General features: G+C 34.3%; 2 protein-coding genes across 2 annotated transcripts in view; both read left to right on the top strand.

Moving 5' to 3' along the window:
- Nucleotides 1-4,065: 4,065 nt before the first annotated feature.
- atp5mj (ATP synthase membrane subunit j) lies at nucleotides 4,066-8,741 on the top strand. The gene is made up of 4 exons (XM_067417015.1): nucleotides 4,066-4,167; nucleotides 4,789-4,912; nucleotides 8,356-8,379; nucleotides 8,609-8,741. Exons 2-4 carry the CDS (start codon nucleotides 4,789-4,791, stop codon nucleotides 8,620-8,622), a joined length of 162 nt encoding a protein of 53 aa, XP_067273116.1. The 5' UTR covers nucleotides 4,066-4,167; the 3' UTR covers nucleotides 8,623-8,741.
- A 713-nt stretch (nucleotides 8,742-9,454) lies between these two features.
- ppp1r13bb (protein phosphatase 1, regulatory subunit 13Bb) overlaps nucleotides 9,455-13,389 on the top strand; it is a 54,136-nt gene continuing 50,201 nt past the window's right edge. The window contains exons 1-2 of the mRNA XM_067417013.1: nucleotides 9,455-9,794; nucleotides 10,341-10,434. Of these exons, the coding sequence (XP_067273114.1) occupies nucleotides 10,426-10,434 (9 nt within the window). The 5' untranslated portion in view covers nucleotides 9,455-9,794; nucleotides 10,341-10,425. The remainder of the gene's footprint in view (nucleotides 9,795-10,340; nucleotides 10,435-13,389) is intronic.

The raw sequence follows: 13,389 nt of genomic DNA, 5'->3' as shown, positions 1-13,389 counted from the left end.
GCAACTTTCTCATGAGATAAAAGTCCATACGACCATTTTCTGTAGTTCGCTAGTTCTCAGACATAGATCTACACTAACACTGCGCTAAATTATATTGCGTTGAATTACGTTAAATTAGACTGAAAAAAGGGATTAAAAAACCCAAAAACTTTTGTAATTGATCGATAACATTTTTATAACATAAAGTAGCTACTTTTTAATTTAAAACTTAAAATGTTTTTTTATCCCCAAATATCATAATAATAAAATTTTATAAAGAATGTATTGTTGTTATTATTATTATTATTATTATTATTATTAAATTATTGTGTATATAGTCATATAGACTAGGCTTTTATGATGTGTGGGGGTTTTTTGGAGGGGGGGGGGGCAGTGTGTACTATTTATGAGGATCTATTGACAGAAATGCAATATAATACATTCATAACTATGTTTTCAGTGGTCTTCAGTAGCAATTTGCAACCTCACCACGTGATGCCGCTAAAATTTACACAGTGCACCTTTAACAGCTCCTGATCACTATGATTAATTTTTATTTTTTTACAAGAACTGCATAATGATTCTTCAAAGACATTACTTTTGTGTTTAATGGACAAAATAAAAGCATAAAAAACCAGCATGAATTTTATTAGAACTATATTTCCTTGATGCTATTATCTCGCTTTAGAATTGCTTTTGCATTTTTGTCCATTTGTTTTTCTAATTAAAATAAAACATGTCTTTGTATTTTAGCTTTACAGGGTCCATAGCTAATGACTGTTGAGAGTGAAAGTAGCACACACATAAGCACATACGAGAGCAGTCAACCCAGATATCCAGCCTAATCTGTCATTTTTGTCATAGTTATATATCTGGATTACAGAGCAGAGATTAGCCTGAGGGGAGAGGACTGCACCACTGCCTTTGCGCATCAGTGGCCCTTCTTCCTGTATGTACCCATGAACTACCTAACTCTCACCTCTTCCATTTATCATGTAGTGACAGAACTGTGTTTTTCATGTAGCATGGACTGAATGTGACAGACAAAGTATAGGTTTGGTAATTATTTACCATGAGAGGGCTGATTATAAAGCTTCCGTCTTAGCAGTGTTATATACTCTTGCCTGCTGAATAACTGTTGGTCCGGACAAAGTGGAGTTCTCTATGATCATTAACACAATAGCCTGCAGATGCAATACCCAATATTGTCTGTAATCACATTTTTCTGCGAATTATACGGTTGTTGTTGTGGTTTTGTGTAATTGTCTCCAAAATGCTCAATTTTATTTATTTGCTTCTGAACCCTGCAGGCTTTTTGTTCCCTTCAATCTGTCTATTGCTGTTGGAATGTCTACACTATTAAATTTCACCAAAAAATTATTTGCGTTTTTGTTGTATGCTCAATCAATCAATCAATCAATCAATCAATCAATCAATCAATCAATCAATCAATCAATCAATCAATCAATCAATCTAGCAGATCTGGCAACCCGGATGCCCAAACACTACTTACTTCGTGATTGGTAGATAGGTGGAGGGCGGAGCTTCAGGCCAAAACACAACATGTCAACATCAACATCAGTTGAGGGCTGCAACATTTGAAATTAACATGATTTCTTAATGTCTAGTGACATATCAGGGCCAGGACCTTTATAGATCTATCTATCTATCTATCTATCTATCTATCTATCTATCTATCTATCTATCTATCTATCTATCTATCTATCTATCTATCTATCTATCTATCTATCTATCTATCTATCTATCTATCTATCTATCTATCTATCTATCTATCTATCTATCTATCTATCTATCTATCTATCCTGCTGTCTGTCTCTTGAAATTATTTCTGATCTAAGTGAGTGATTCTGTTGGAGATACATTTGGCATTCCAGAGTAGAACACTGTAAAAAAAAATATTTAGAAAAAAAGTTACCTGGTTGCCTTAATTTTTAGTCCATTGAAATTAAAATCTTGAGTTAATACAATGAACATTTTTTGAGATTCGACAACCTTTATTAAAATATTATTAAAAGATTTTGTAAGCATATTGGGTAATTGTGTGTTTTATTTCTGATGACGCAGTGAAACATGCCAAATAGTGCTATTTTCATGATTTATCACATTTTTTTATGTGGTTCAGATACAATAATATTTTCAGTTTCTATTTATTAAACAAATTTCCTTCATTGTATCAACTCAAATGTTTAATTTCAATAAACTCACAATTTTAAGGCAACCAGGTTACTTACTTTTTTAAGGTAAACCAACAAAAACCAAAAAAAAAAAAAAAAAAAATTTACAGTGAAGGGAAAAAAAAAAGTAATTTACAGAAATTCTTGTAGAAAACATAGGCCTATTCAATTTTAATAATTCTGTGCTTGTCAAACTCAAGTTACATTACCTTTAACAGAAACAACCCCAATTCTTATGTAATTGTCTTACTGTCAAGTGTTACATACTATCAACATTGTTAGACTGTAACAGTTGACCATTTTAAGCTTTTTAGCCAAAAACTCTAATTGCTAGCAAGAGCACTGACACAAATGAAATCCTTTTGATATTGTGGTAACAATTTTGACGTTTTACAAAATAACTCTTGGGTAGAACTTTTTAGATTAAAATATTTTTCTCAGAGAGAGCACACACACCTTTCAGTGCTTCAGATCTTATTAGTGAGGGAAAGTGACATCATATCTTACATAGTTATGGGAGATAATTACACTATTTTTATTGTATTTTATTTTTTACAATATGAAGTTGTAGAATTAGGAAAATTATTATTTAGGGATTTTATAAAAATGTATAATAAATAAATAAAAATATTAAATGTTAGGCTACCAAAAGAAAATTAAAATAAAATATTTTGATACCACAATAATACATGATGCAAAAAATTAACTTTGGAAATTATGATTCACAGCTATCAAAAGCGTGTCACTTGCTCAAAATGGATAGATCATTCCTCAAAAGCAAGTATTCATGTCAATGAAAGTGTCCGTGTCATCAAGCTAAAAACTCCTGACACCATTGTTTTCCAATGCAAAAAAGTCAGATCTTGGTGACACTACCTGGAAATGCTCAAGACAGCATATAATATTTGCACAGCCATTTGAAAAATACAGTTACATATTACTGTATTTAGTGAGGTTTCTGAATACAAGTCACTGTATATTTTTCACATTTTTTATGCTCTTTGCCATTCTAATTTGTTCACAGCATTGTGCAAAAGAAACAATACAACAATTTACAACAAACATAAACTCCCTTTGGGCTGTGCACAACTGTAAACAATATTGCAGTAGCCATATTGAAACTGAACATACAACACACAGAACTAATGCTTTTCATACCCCTTCTCATTAGTGAAAGTTGAGATTCACCTGAGAGAAATTTTTCAATTTAAGTGACATTTTTAGGAAGAAATTATTTTTTTTTATGTAATGATTCAAGTAATGAAATGAGGACTATTAGTTTTATATGGAATGACTATTAATCATTCACAAGTAGGCTATAGTTCATTTTGACTGACATGACATAAGCAAATGATAATGTTATTAAACAGCAGAATTTTATGAAAGCAAATGATGCATGTCCAAAAGCATTTGCAATTTGTTGGAAGGAACGAGAAACTGCTATACTATGATGTGCACAAATGACTAAATGTTGTGGAGGTTGAACTAACTGTTGTGCAAATGTAAATAGTGATGTGAGAAATTCACCAAAGCGACTGAGAAAAACTGTAAAACTGACCTTTTTTTTAAAGCAGAAAAAATAATGACTAAGGACACCAAATGTACCTGCAATTATAGAATTACCCAAATATATAAAGGCTTTTATGCTGTTCTTTTTAACAGTCAAATACTTCAATTATCAAGATAAACTATCTGTTTCATTGTCTGATATATATGTGGACTTCCAAAAAAAATATCATGTGATCTAACATTTTCTAACATCTAACATTTTATTACATCCGATTTAAAATCCAAAGTTCTATCTAAAGACAATAAGGACGAGAGGTGAATTAAAATGTTACAAAAATACATTAGTCACGTGTGGACTTTTATTTTGATTCCGGGGCTTTTAATTACAAGCGGAAACCCAAAGAGAGCTTCCGCTACATCTCCCATTGAGCTAGCGCAGAACAGTGACCTTCTCCGAGTGGTCCAGTGCACAAACATATTAGAGGTGAGTACATTTGCTTATAATAAATGCTGTATGATTCCAGTTGGCATAGTTGAAATAATCGCTGACTATTTTAAGAAGCTTCTCAGTCGTTTAAACCATTACTTTTTTCGTTTATCGGACCAAATGACAAGGCCTTACTGAGCGCCTTAAATTAATCAACATCGAAAATCAAGGCTCTCCGCCAAACTTATCATCTAAATGACACTCGTGAAGCAAGTGTTTATAAAATGACTATAAAAGCACATGAAAAGACTATACAATTTTGTATAGTCTCAGCGAGAAATGTGCCCCTATAGTGGACGGAGAAAAGAACTGTTCTTTGCACGATTCAAGTTGGCGTCATACTGAGCTTTGCATGAACTCGTCTTATCCTGACAGTGATAAAATGAGACTGTTTTTACTCATTTTGTAATGTCTTTACGTATCTTAAATATTGTATATTACATCTTTCATTTTAATTGGTCTTTGACTTTATGTCCTTGAAAGTATTGTTTGTCATGTTACTCGATTGGCTATTTTAATGGCACATAACGTTTGCACATTCAAACATATGTTTGGTAATAATACATATTTAAAGCCTTCTAGACAAATATTCATGCATCTCTATGTTTTGATCCCTAGATGGCAGGTGGTGCATTCGCTGGCTGGTGGTCTAAGGTGGCCCCCTACTACACCAAGGCATACCAGGAGATGTGGGTTGGAGTAGGACTCATGACTTTCATGTACTACAAACTTTCATATGGAGGTGAGAGGCCAAGTATATTGAAGCGCTCTCTATCATTTATATAAGCTGCGTCCTTCGGAGGTCACATTTGAAGGATGCATACATTGTGGCTTTCTCATTTAAGAAAAATAACTGTTAGGTTGTAAGTAATAAATAAATGACAGGATTTTACACCTCACAAAGAATAAGACATCATTGGGGACGTATACAGCCTTCAAATGTGACCTCCTGAGGACGTAGCCTCCTAAATGAGACAGGTTATATGGTTTACTGTCTATGGTTTCCATGAAGAACCTTTCCATACAATTAAAAGTTCTTTATTCTGGAAATGTTTAGATTTTTTAAATGAATATTCACACTACTTTAGGCATAAATCATAAGGGAAACAGAAATGGTTCTTGTATGGCATCACTGTATTGTTATCGTGGGCACTTCAAAATATCGTAAATAATAATTTATTAACAATCATTCAATTTTTTATAAAGCACTCAAGAATACTTTGCCCATCAACCGTATAAAGGCTCAACACCGCTGTATTCTGCGTCAAAGGGCTGGGCTCAGATGTAAATGAGAAGCACATGAACGAGTGAAGGAGACGCGCTGCTGAAGTGCCACTCAGTGACAGCAGAGGGCGCTGATGAACTGCAGAATGCAGTGCTTACCCCGGAAACCCTGAAAACAAAAGCAACCGCGCTAGTTTTTAAAGCAGCACTTGGCAACATTTGCTCTCGGGGTCCCCCTACAGTTTGGAAAAAATAATGTCCTCAACTACTGTCGTAAGCTCTGTCATCCTACAACAGGGGATGCCATCGCGCGTGCATTTGTTGACATGACGACCCTGATAGCCCTGAACTAGTGATGCACGGGTCTCATAACCCGCGGACCCCGTATGTCTATTTAATGGTCGTGGGTGCGGGGCAGGTTATAAAAATATATACAGCGGTGCGGGCCAAATAACTTCATAAAAGTGGCGCCGCGGGTCGGTGCAGCACTAACAGTTAACCTGAACACTGAGGAGTTCACATGCAGGTGTTCTTCTGGCATCGCGTGTGAAATGTCTTCATCGGAGGTACAGTCAGTGGCATATGTTTCAGCATGTCATATGAATATAACTTCATGGGTTTTATTTTTTTTCAAACGCCAAATAATCACAAAACTCACGTTTACAAGCCAGCGTCATTATAGTAGTCTATTGGTTACCGTTTTACAGAATCTATATGATACTTCAATTCAATGTTTGAGTTGTAGGTAATCACCATAACAGCATGACAGCATCGGTCGGGCACGCCTCCTTCAGCTCACGCCAACGAGCAAACGCTGGTCCAATGTTGATCCCCGTCCTGCCTTTAATCCCATCACTTTTTCGTTTCCTCTTATTGGTTTCCTCCAACAAAACCTTTTTTCTTATTTGTCTCTGCTGCTTCGGACATGACTATATTATCCGACGAACAAAGTTGGGCTCGCACGTCCGAATTTAAGGAAGTGTGGGTGTTGGTGGAAGTGACGTATATGCCGTAAAGCAGTCGAATTTTGTAGTTCTTTTTGTTCCCGGGTTACTACCCGAAACCCGAAGTTTAAAAGTACGATTAAAAACGATACAGACCCCATCAGGCTATGGCAGACGTGTCATTCAACCTTTTGTAAGTCGATTTATCATCACAAGAGTCTTAAAAAATATGTTATAAAGGTTGAAAAGTTCCCTAGTGCTGCTTTAAAACAGCCATTCGGTTTTTTTTTTTGTTCATCACAGCACCAAATACTTAAAGATTTAATAGGCTATTTATTTTCAAACTTAAACATTTTTGTTTTAATCTGGACTACAACACGCCCTAATGATTAGTTTAAAAAAAAAAATTGTAATTATTGTTCATTAAAACTTTGAGACATACGACTTCATTAGTAAACATGTTAATTCATTATTAGCAAACTGACAATGAAAAATACTACAAAGAATTAATTATTCTAAATGTTAATTTCTTAGTTACTGTTTAATAACAAAATAACTTTTTTAATGGACCTAAGATAAAACTAACAATAATAAGTATTTCTTAACTAACATTACCAAAAACATTATCCTTTCTGTAACGAATGTAGCTATTGCTCAATCTTAGTTTAATGCATTAAATAATGAGACCTTATTGTAATTTGTTACCTGTTGTTCTTTATAGCCTATAGCTGTATATATTTTTGGTGCATTGTATTATTGTATTTAAACATTCAGTTATTTTTGTTATTACAAAAAAGTTCTTAAAGCTGTTATGCTATGACCACTTTTTTTGCAACTTATTTCAATATCATAAGAATATCTTATAACGTGATAAAAGCTTTAGCAATTAATCGCAACATGAAAAATTGATATCGGCACATGCCTACTGCAAACTATGGCCGTCAGTTGTAGCCTACTAGGAAAAAATGAACTGATTCGTATACAAACATTTAATAATAAAGTTATATGAAACATTTAAATGGTGGCTGTCATAAACACTTGCCATACTTATTTAAACATACATTAAATATTGAAGAAAATGAATATGTAATATGGTGCATATATTTATCATATGCTCTTCTCTGGAGTTAATTTTTCTAGCTGACTAACGAGTTTATGGACACTGGATATGTTTTTTTTCAGGTAAATGTGACGTTATAACGTGACATTGTTTACAAGGTGGAATGATGTCTTTCAATCAGAATCGATTAAAATCGAGAAATCATCAATTTTTTTTCTGACCTTCCATTGGCAGCAACGTCATTGCATCTTTTGAGTCCAGAAAGATAGTATTGTTAAAATAGTCTGTGTGACTACACGATGGAGATGTTTTTAAAGCGGTAGTTCAACCAAAAATGTGTAATTCTGTCATTAATTCTTCACGTTGTTCCAAACCTGTAAGACTTTAGTTAATTTTCAGAAGACAAACAAACATCATTTTGTTGAAATTTGAGAGCTTTCTGTCCTTCCGTAGTGCACTACACAACTGAAACTTTGAGTTCATAAAGAGATTGTAAAAAGAGTCCATATGAATGCTCGATTTAGTGCAAAGTTTCTCATTTTTAGTCAATGTAGGGACAGAATGCTCTCGCATTTCATCAAAAAGATCTTCATTTGTGTCCTGAAGATGAACAAAAGTCTTACAGGTTAGGAATGACATGATGGTGAGTAATTAATGACAGAATTTTCAATTCGGGGTGAACTAACCCTTTAAAAATGTACTGTCAACATCACATTAACCGTTATTTATTTCTTGGTATACAATAAAATTATGTACTATATAATAATTGTTTATGCCACTACATATTATATATCATGTAAGCATTATATGCATAATCTGTCATAATTATATGATGAGCTGGCCCCGTGTTGATAGACAATATGTTACACAAATTCAGAATGTGTTTACAAGGCAAATTTTATTTTGAGAGCTTGCAAACGTTCTTGTTAAAGTGTTAGTATCATTTCTGTTTTGCAGGAAAGAAGAAAGCAGTGCAGTCAAGTAAGTGTTAACTTTTAAAATCACATTTTCAGTATTATGTTTTTTGCTCAAACTTTGGTAAACATGAACATTTTTAAACTTTCCTCATATTGTAATAGTTTTCTAAATGAAGAGAAAAATAACAAATGGAAAGGGCCTAATGGATAGAATGAAGCTTTGTTTTAAATACTTATTTATGAGACATATGTAGAAACTTTATGGTTTAACATGACTTTCCTTTTTTTTACAGAGCCTGCCCACTGATTGGACCACCGGAGTGTCATTCCCCATGTCTTCTCTGTAAATCTTCCCCTGAAGAACTTCACCTGGATATATGTATTTTGTTTTATGGAAACAATAAAACGCTTTTGATTTGGATCACATTATGGATAACTCACTGCCTTGTTGTCTTTCACTCTGTGTTGCAGATAAATTCATACCGGCAAACATGAAACTGTTTGATTGTTAACTTATGAAATTAAACTGCTAAAAAAGTCCTCTTTAATGGCTTCAGTCCTTCAATAATATTTGTTTTTTAAGGCAGACACAAATCAAGTGTCTTCTATAAGCTTAAGTTAAATTACACAACTCACAAAAATGTCTATTGACAATATTTTGTATGTGGTGATTGTTTTAACTTTTTTTTTTTTTTTTAGCATTTTAGAATCACATTTTATGTCGTCTTGTATTTAATATGTAGTTCATGTTATTGATCAGTAGTGGGTGTTAAAGGACTGTCCAACACATCCGATTTTAAAAAAGGAGAAAAGCTGCGTCTACATCACAAATTTAAAATCCTTTAACCCTTTTTCAAATATATAACTACTTTACCATTTAAAATGAGACATAACATTATTTATAACTGAAAACTATTCATGAAATGAGTTAAAGTATCGAACAATATAAGGAAATGCTATGTTGCTTTGAATTTGTCATCAAACACCTGAAAGAAATGCTCATTTTAAAGTGACCAACTTCTTACCTACTAATGTGACTCATTGACAAACTTAGGGCGTATTATACTCCTTTGTTTCATCACTTCGATTTCAATGATTACTCTACTACTGATACAAACATCCATAAGTCATTATGCTCCACATTCCTGCCATTCCAGCTCTGCGCGTGCCATCATTTAACACGACAGCGCGAGCAGCTTGTATTCGCCTCAGCCAGTTCGTGCCGTGTTGTATTGCTTTTGTTTTGTTTTTTTAAATGGTATTATGCCAATATCTGACTGCATGTAGATTAATAAGCGTGTTATGATTTCTTTTCCATTCGCTTCGCCTATTGGGAGTGTTTTACCTGGCTTCGGCTAGCAGGCTAACTGGTTAGCTATCTCGCGAGTTAATCGATACTCCGCTGCGGAAGGATACGAGGAACACCTCACGCATCGCTACTAAAAGATTAACGTTATGGCATATGTGTACACGTGACACGTAAGTATAATTTAGTTTTATCCGTCGTCGATGTATTTTTTCGATTTTTGTGAACATTTATTATACAGAGGTGTTTTTGTGTCAGTGCTGCTAACTGGCTAACAGATGTGAGAACTGGTGCGGATAGAGGAAAACCCCTTAAAATAAATGTCTAAATGGGACAAACAATAATGCAGCTGGTTTAAACCTTTCGTTTTGATTCATAACACACTGATATACTAATTATTCAGAGTGAGGAGAGAATGAGTTACAGGCTCTCAGTGGGTGTATAGAAACACCCAACATCTGCCATGTTTCTACACACACAACCAGCTGATATTCCAGTTTAGCTAGTTTCTTTTAAAGCGTATCTTTAATTGTTCTTACTCAGCTAACGGGTATTAATGTGATTATTGCCGTTTGCTTATCAAAGTAAATTAAAACGTTTAAAGTAAAACAATACGATGTAAGTTACAGAGACGTGGCCTGTTTGGCCTGTATTTGTTGGTGTTGTGGACATTCATGTGTCAGTAATAGTGCAAGTGAAGTTGTTCTCCTGCTGTGCAGAGGGCTGTGATCTCGGGTTGGACCTTGTGGTTGTTGTGTAAGGCAAAGTGAAGCTGAAGACCAGATGTTCCTCTGACAAGCAAAGATGATGCCTGTGAGTATCCCTTCTCTTATTTTCTTAACGAGTCAAAACAAAGCAGTTTGTATATGTCATATATTATTATGATTCACGTGGTGAGGCATCAGTGTGAATCTTATAGTTGAAAAATTGTGCCTGCATCACTACATTTTTTTGTTTATAGTATTTTTTTGTTGTTGTTGTTATTGAAAACTCACTCAAATGCAAAAAGTATGTAGTTTGTTTTGTTGAGAGAGGCATTGTGGGCTTCCTAAGAGCTAGGCCAAGGGATTCATAACGGGCCCCTTTTGAGAAAGCTGTTAATGCTAATGGACTGTGGATGGGAATATCCCAAGTGCAAGAACACGTGCCTCATGCTGAGCTGTTTTAACTCCACTAATCGTTTAGCTTTTTAAATATGAATACCTCTGTTTGAGATGGGGGAAAAAAACAATTAGGTTTTTTATTATTATTGCAGAACAGTGTCAAAATAGATCAGTTAGAACTTTATTTTGTGACAAGGCTTTTGTTCATCTTCTGAGGAGCTCCATGGTTTCAATGTGTTAATGGCAGGTATTAGTTTTATGATGTTGATGTGCAACATTTAAGAGGATTTTTTTCTTCTTCTTTAATTCTTTTCCGCCTAATGCATCAATAGCTTCCAGTAATACTAAGTCATTATTGCCATTTTTTTCTTCCTCAATTCTGAAAGGGTCTCAAAATTGGAGTAGATGGATATGGTAAAGATATGCTGCAATTAATGTTTGTTAATTCATTATTTTATTGCTCCTTTTTATTTTCACTTAAAACACAATTCCTTTTAGAAACAAAAATGTGAAGGATGAATATCCATATTATCCTTCCATCCTTCCCTCGGGTCGTTTTGACCCGAAACTAATTTTACATTTTATTATTTCTCTTTCTTAATTGAGAGTTCATTGGAGTGGTCCAAGACCCTAGGACTTTTGTCACACTTGAGTCGCTGAAAGATTTCGTTTTGAGCTTTGAGCTTGTAATTTAAAAAAAGTAACAGATCCCTCGCTTGTCAATTTGATCCCCATTGGAATATATGGAATGCGAGGAATGCTTCAGTACACAGAGAAAAAAATGCAAAAATATTTTTAATAATATAGACATGTGTTTCTGACCCAGCGGAACAGCTCATTTGCCCCAAAAAATAAGGCCATCTAGTGGCAAAAGTCATGAAATATCATGTTATATAATCTTTTGTTGAAAGAATGTGCTTAATTAATTTATTGATAAAATATAGTAATTTAAAGGTAAATAAAATAACAAAACATCTAAAACAAAATTGCATGAAAAACTATTATCAAAATGAAATGTTTTCTGGACATAAACAAGTATACATTAGGGTTTTTAGGACCCCTGAAGGAAGGATTTGTGGGATGAGGGTTAAGCGTGAGTATTGTTTTTAAGGCAACCTTTCTGAATTATTGTGTACAAAGGCTTTTAGTACATCAGGTCATTTTTATTTGTTTCTCGCTTTTCATAATCTCAGATGTTTTAAACTTACTTCACAGAAAATCATTGGGTTGTCACAAGACCTGACAGGTGAATTACTCTGAGATCACATATTAACTCTAAAGGAAGCATTGTATCACTAAACATTAACTTTGCCGAGCACATTTAACCCACAAGGTTTTACGCTTATCAACAAAATAGTATTTTGTGACCTTGATTGCCTTTTACTGCCTCCTCTACAGATGTGAATCATCACAGCGTGTGGTTCATCAATACCACGATTACCTTATCTAGAAAACATCATTATTGTGAAATCGGAGTAAACTAATGTTTCTCTCTCAAGTTTTAGAGGGCATTATCTATTTCATTCCACTGACAAATCAAAATGCTATAATTACTGGTACCTTTCATGCCGATTATGCACACGTTTACGTCTTCCTCCCTGATGTGGCCAGTTCTCAAGCAGAACGTCTTAGCAGAAAGCACAGATTGCTATTATGATTGCTGTCCTTTGTCATCGGGATAATATTATGTTTTGCTGTAGCATAGAAAAAAATGTGATTGGTTGCAACTAAACAAAGCAACAGTAAAATGTGGTTTTGCTGATTATAGAGAGAAATGGTGTGTTTTAGCCAGCCTTGTAGATATAAGTGGATTTTTGAGGCAATATTGTTATTGATGGATGGGTGGGTGGGAGGCTCCAAGTACATTTATTCATTTTGCAGATGCTTTTATCATCTTTATTATATCTTTAATATATCTCAGCATCCTAGTACCTGCCTATAAAATGAAAAAAAGCTCACATTTGTTCTGGAAGATCTACCCTCTTCAATAGTGACAGCAGATAGGAGGACTCTCAAGGCTTAGATATACTTTTTGGTTACTCAAAAAAAAAAAAAAAAAAAAATTAATTATTTTCACATTTTCACCCTCACTCAAAACTTCCAACTTTCCAATTGAAATGACTGTTTTTTGACTTTTACCAAAATAATGTGGAGTGTTTACTGTACCTAATTTGCATTTTTACAGGCTATTTGGTTGAATATTTGAATGTTTTGCTTTTAGCTTAATTGCAAAATCAGCTTTTAGGTACCACACCATTCATTTTCTACTTATTAATTTCAACATTAGCCTTAATATTATATATGATTATATCCACAGCTGCTTCCAAACAAAGGATGTTAGGTTTGGTTTCCTGTGTGCTGAAGCCCCTTCACCTTCACCCCTATGCTGATGTTGGCATTGTTAAAGTGTAGATAAAGCCGCTAAGCTGCCTGTGCTGCAATTGGCTGACAGCCATGGAAACAGCCAAATGAGGAGTAAACGGCAACTCACAGCAGGGTGTGGTTGAGTTCAGCAAAAGTTTAGAGCTGTACATTACATTATGGTCCTATATTTTGTGCCTCTCTGACTCTTTGTATGTTAAACCCTCTAGATATCACCTCAGGGGCTAAATAGGCATCCAAATACCTGCTACACAGTGAATGGTGAAGAATAGTGTTGTCAAGA

This window comes from Pseudorasbora parva, chromosome 15 (genome assembly GCF_024679245.1).
Source record: "Pseudorasbora parva isolate DD20220531a chromosome 15, ASM2467924v1, whole genome shotgun sequence".
In the NCBI taxonomy this organism is placed as follows: Eukaryota; Metazoa; Chordata; class Actinopteri; order Cypriniformes; family Gobionidae; genus Pseudorasbora; species Pseudorasbora parva.
This window is presented reverse-complemented; position numbering and strand designations above follow the sequence as displayed.

Coding starts and splice junctions, on each gene's coding strand:
- atp5mj (XM_067417015.1), top strand. CDS start 4,789: ATGGCAGGTGGTGCATTCGCTGGCTGGTGGTCTAAGGTGGCCCCCTAC. Junction 4,913..8,355: donor CTACAAACTTTCATATGGAG/GTGAGAGGCCAA, acceptor TCTGTTTTGCAG/GAAAGAAGAAAGCAGTGCAG.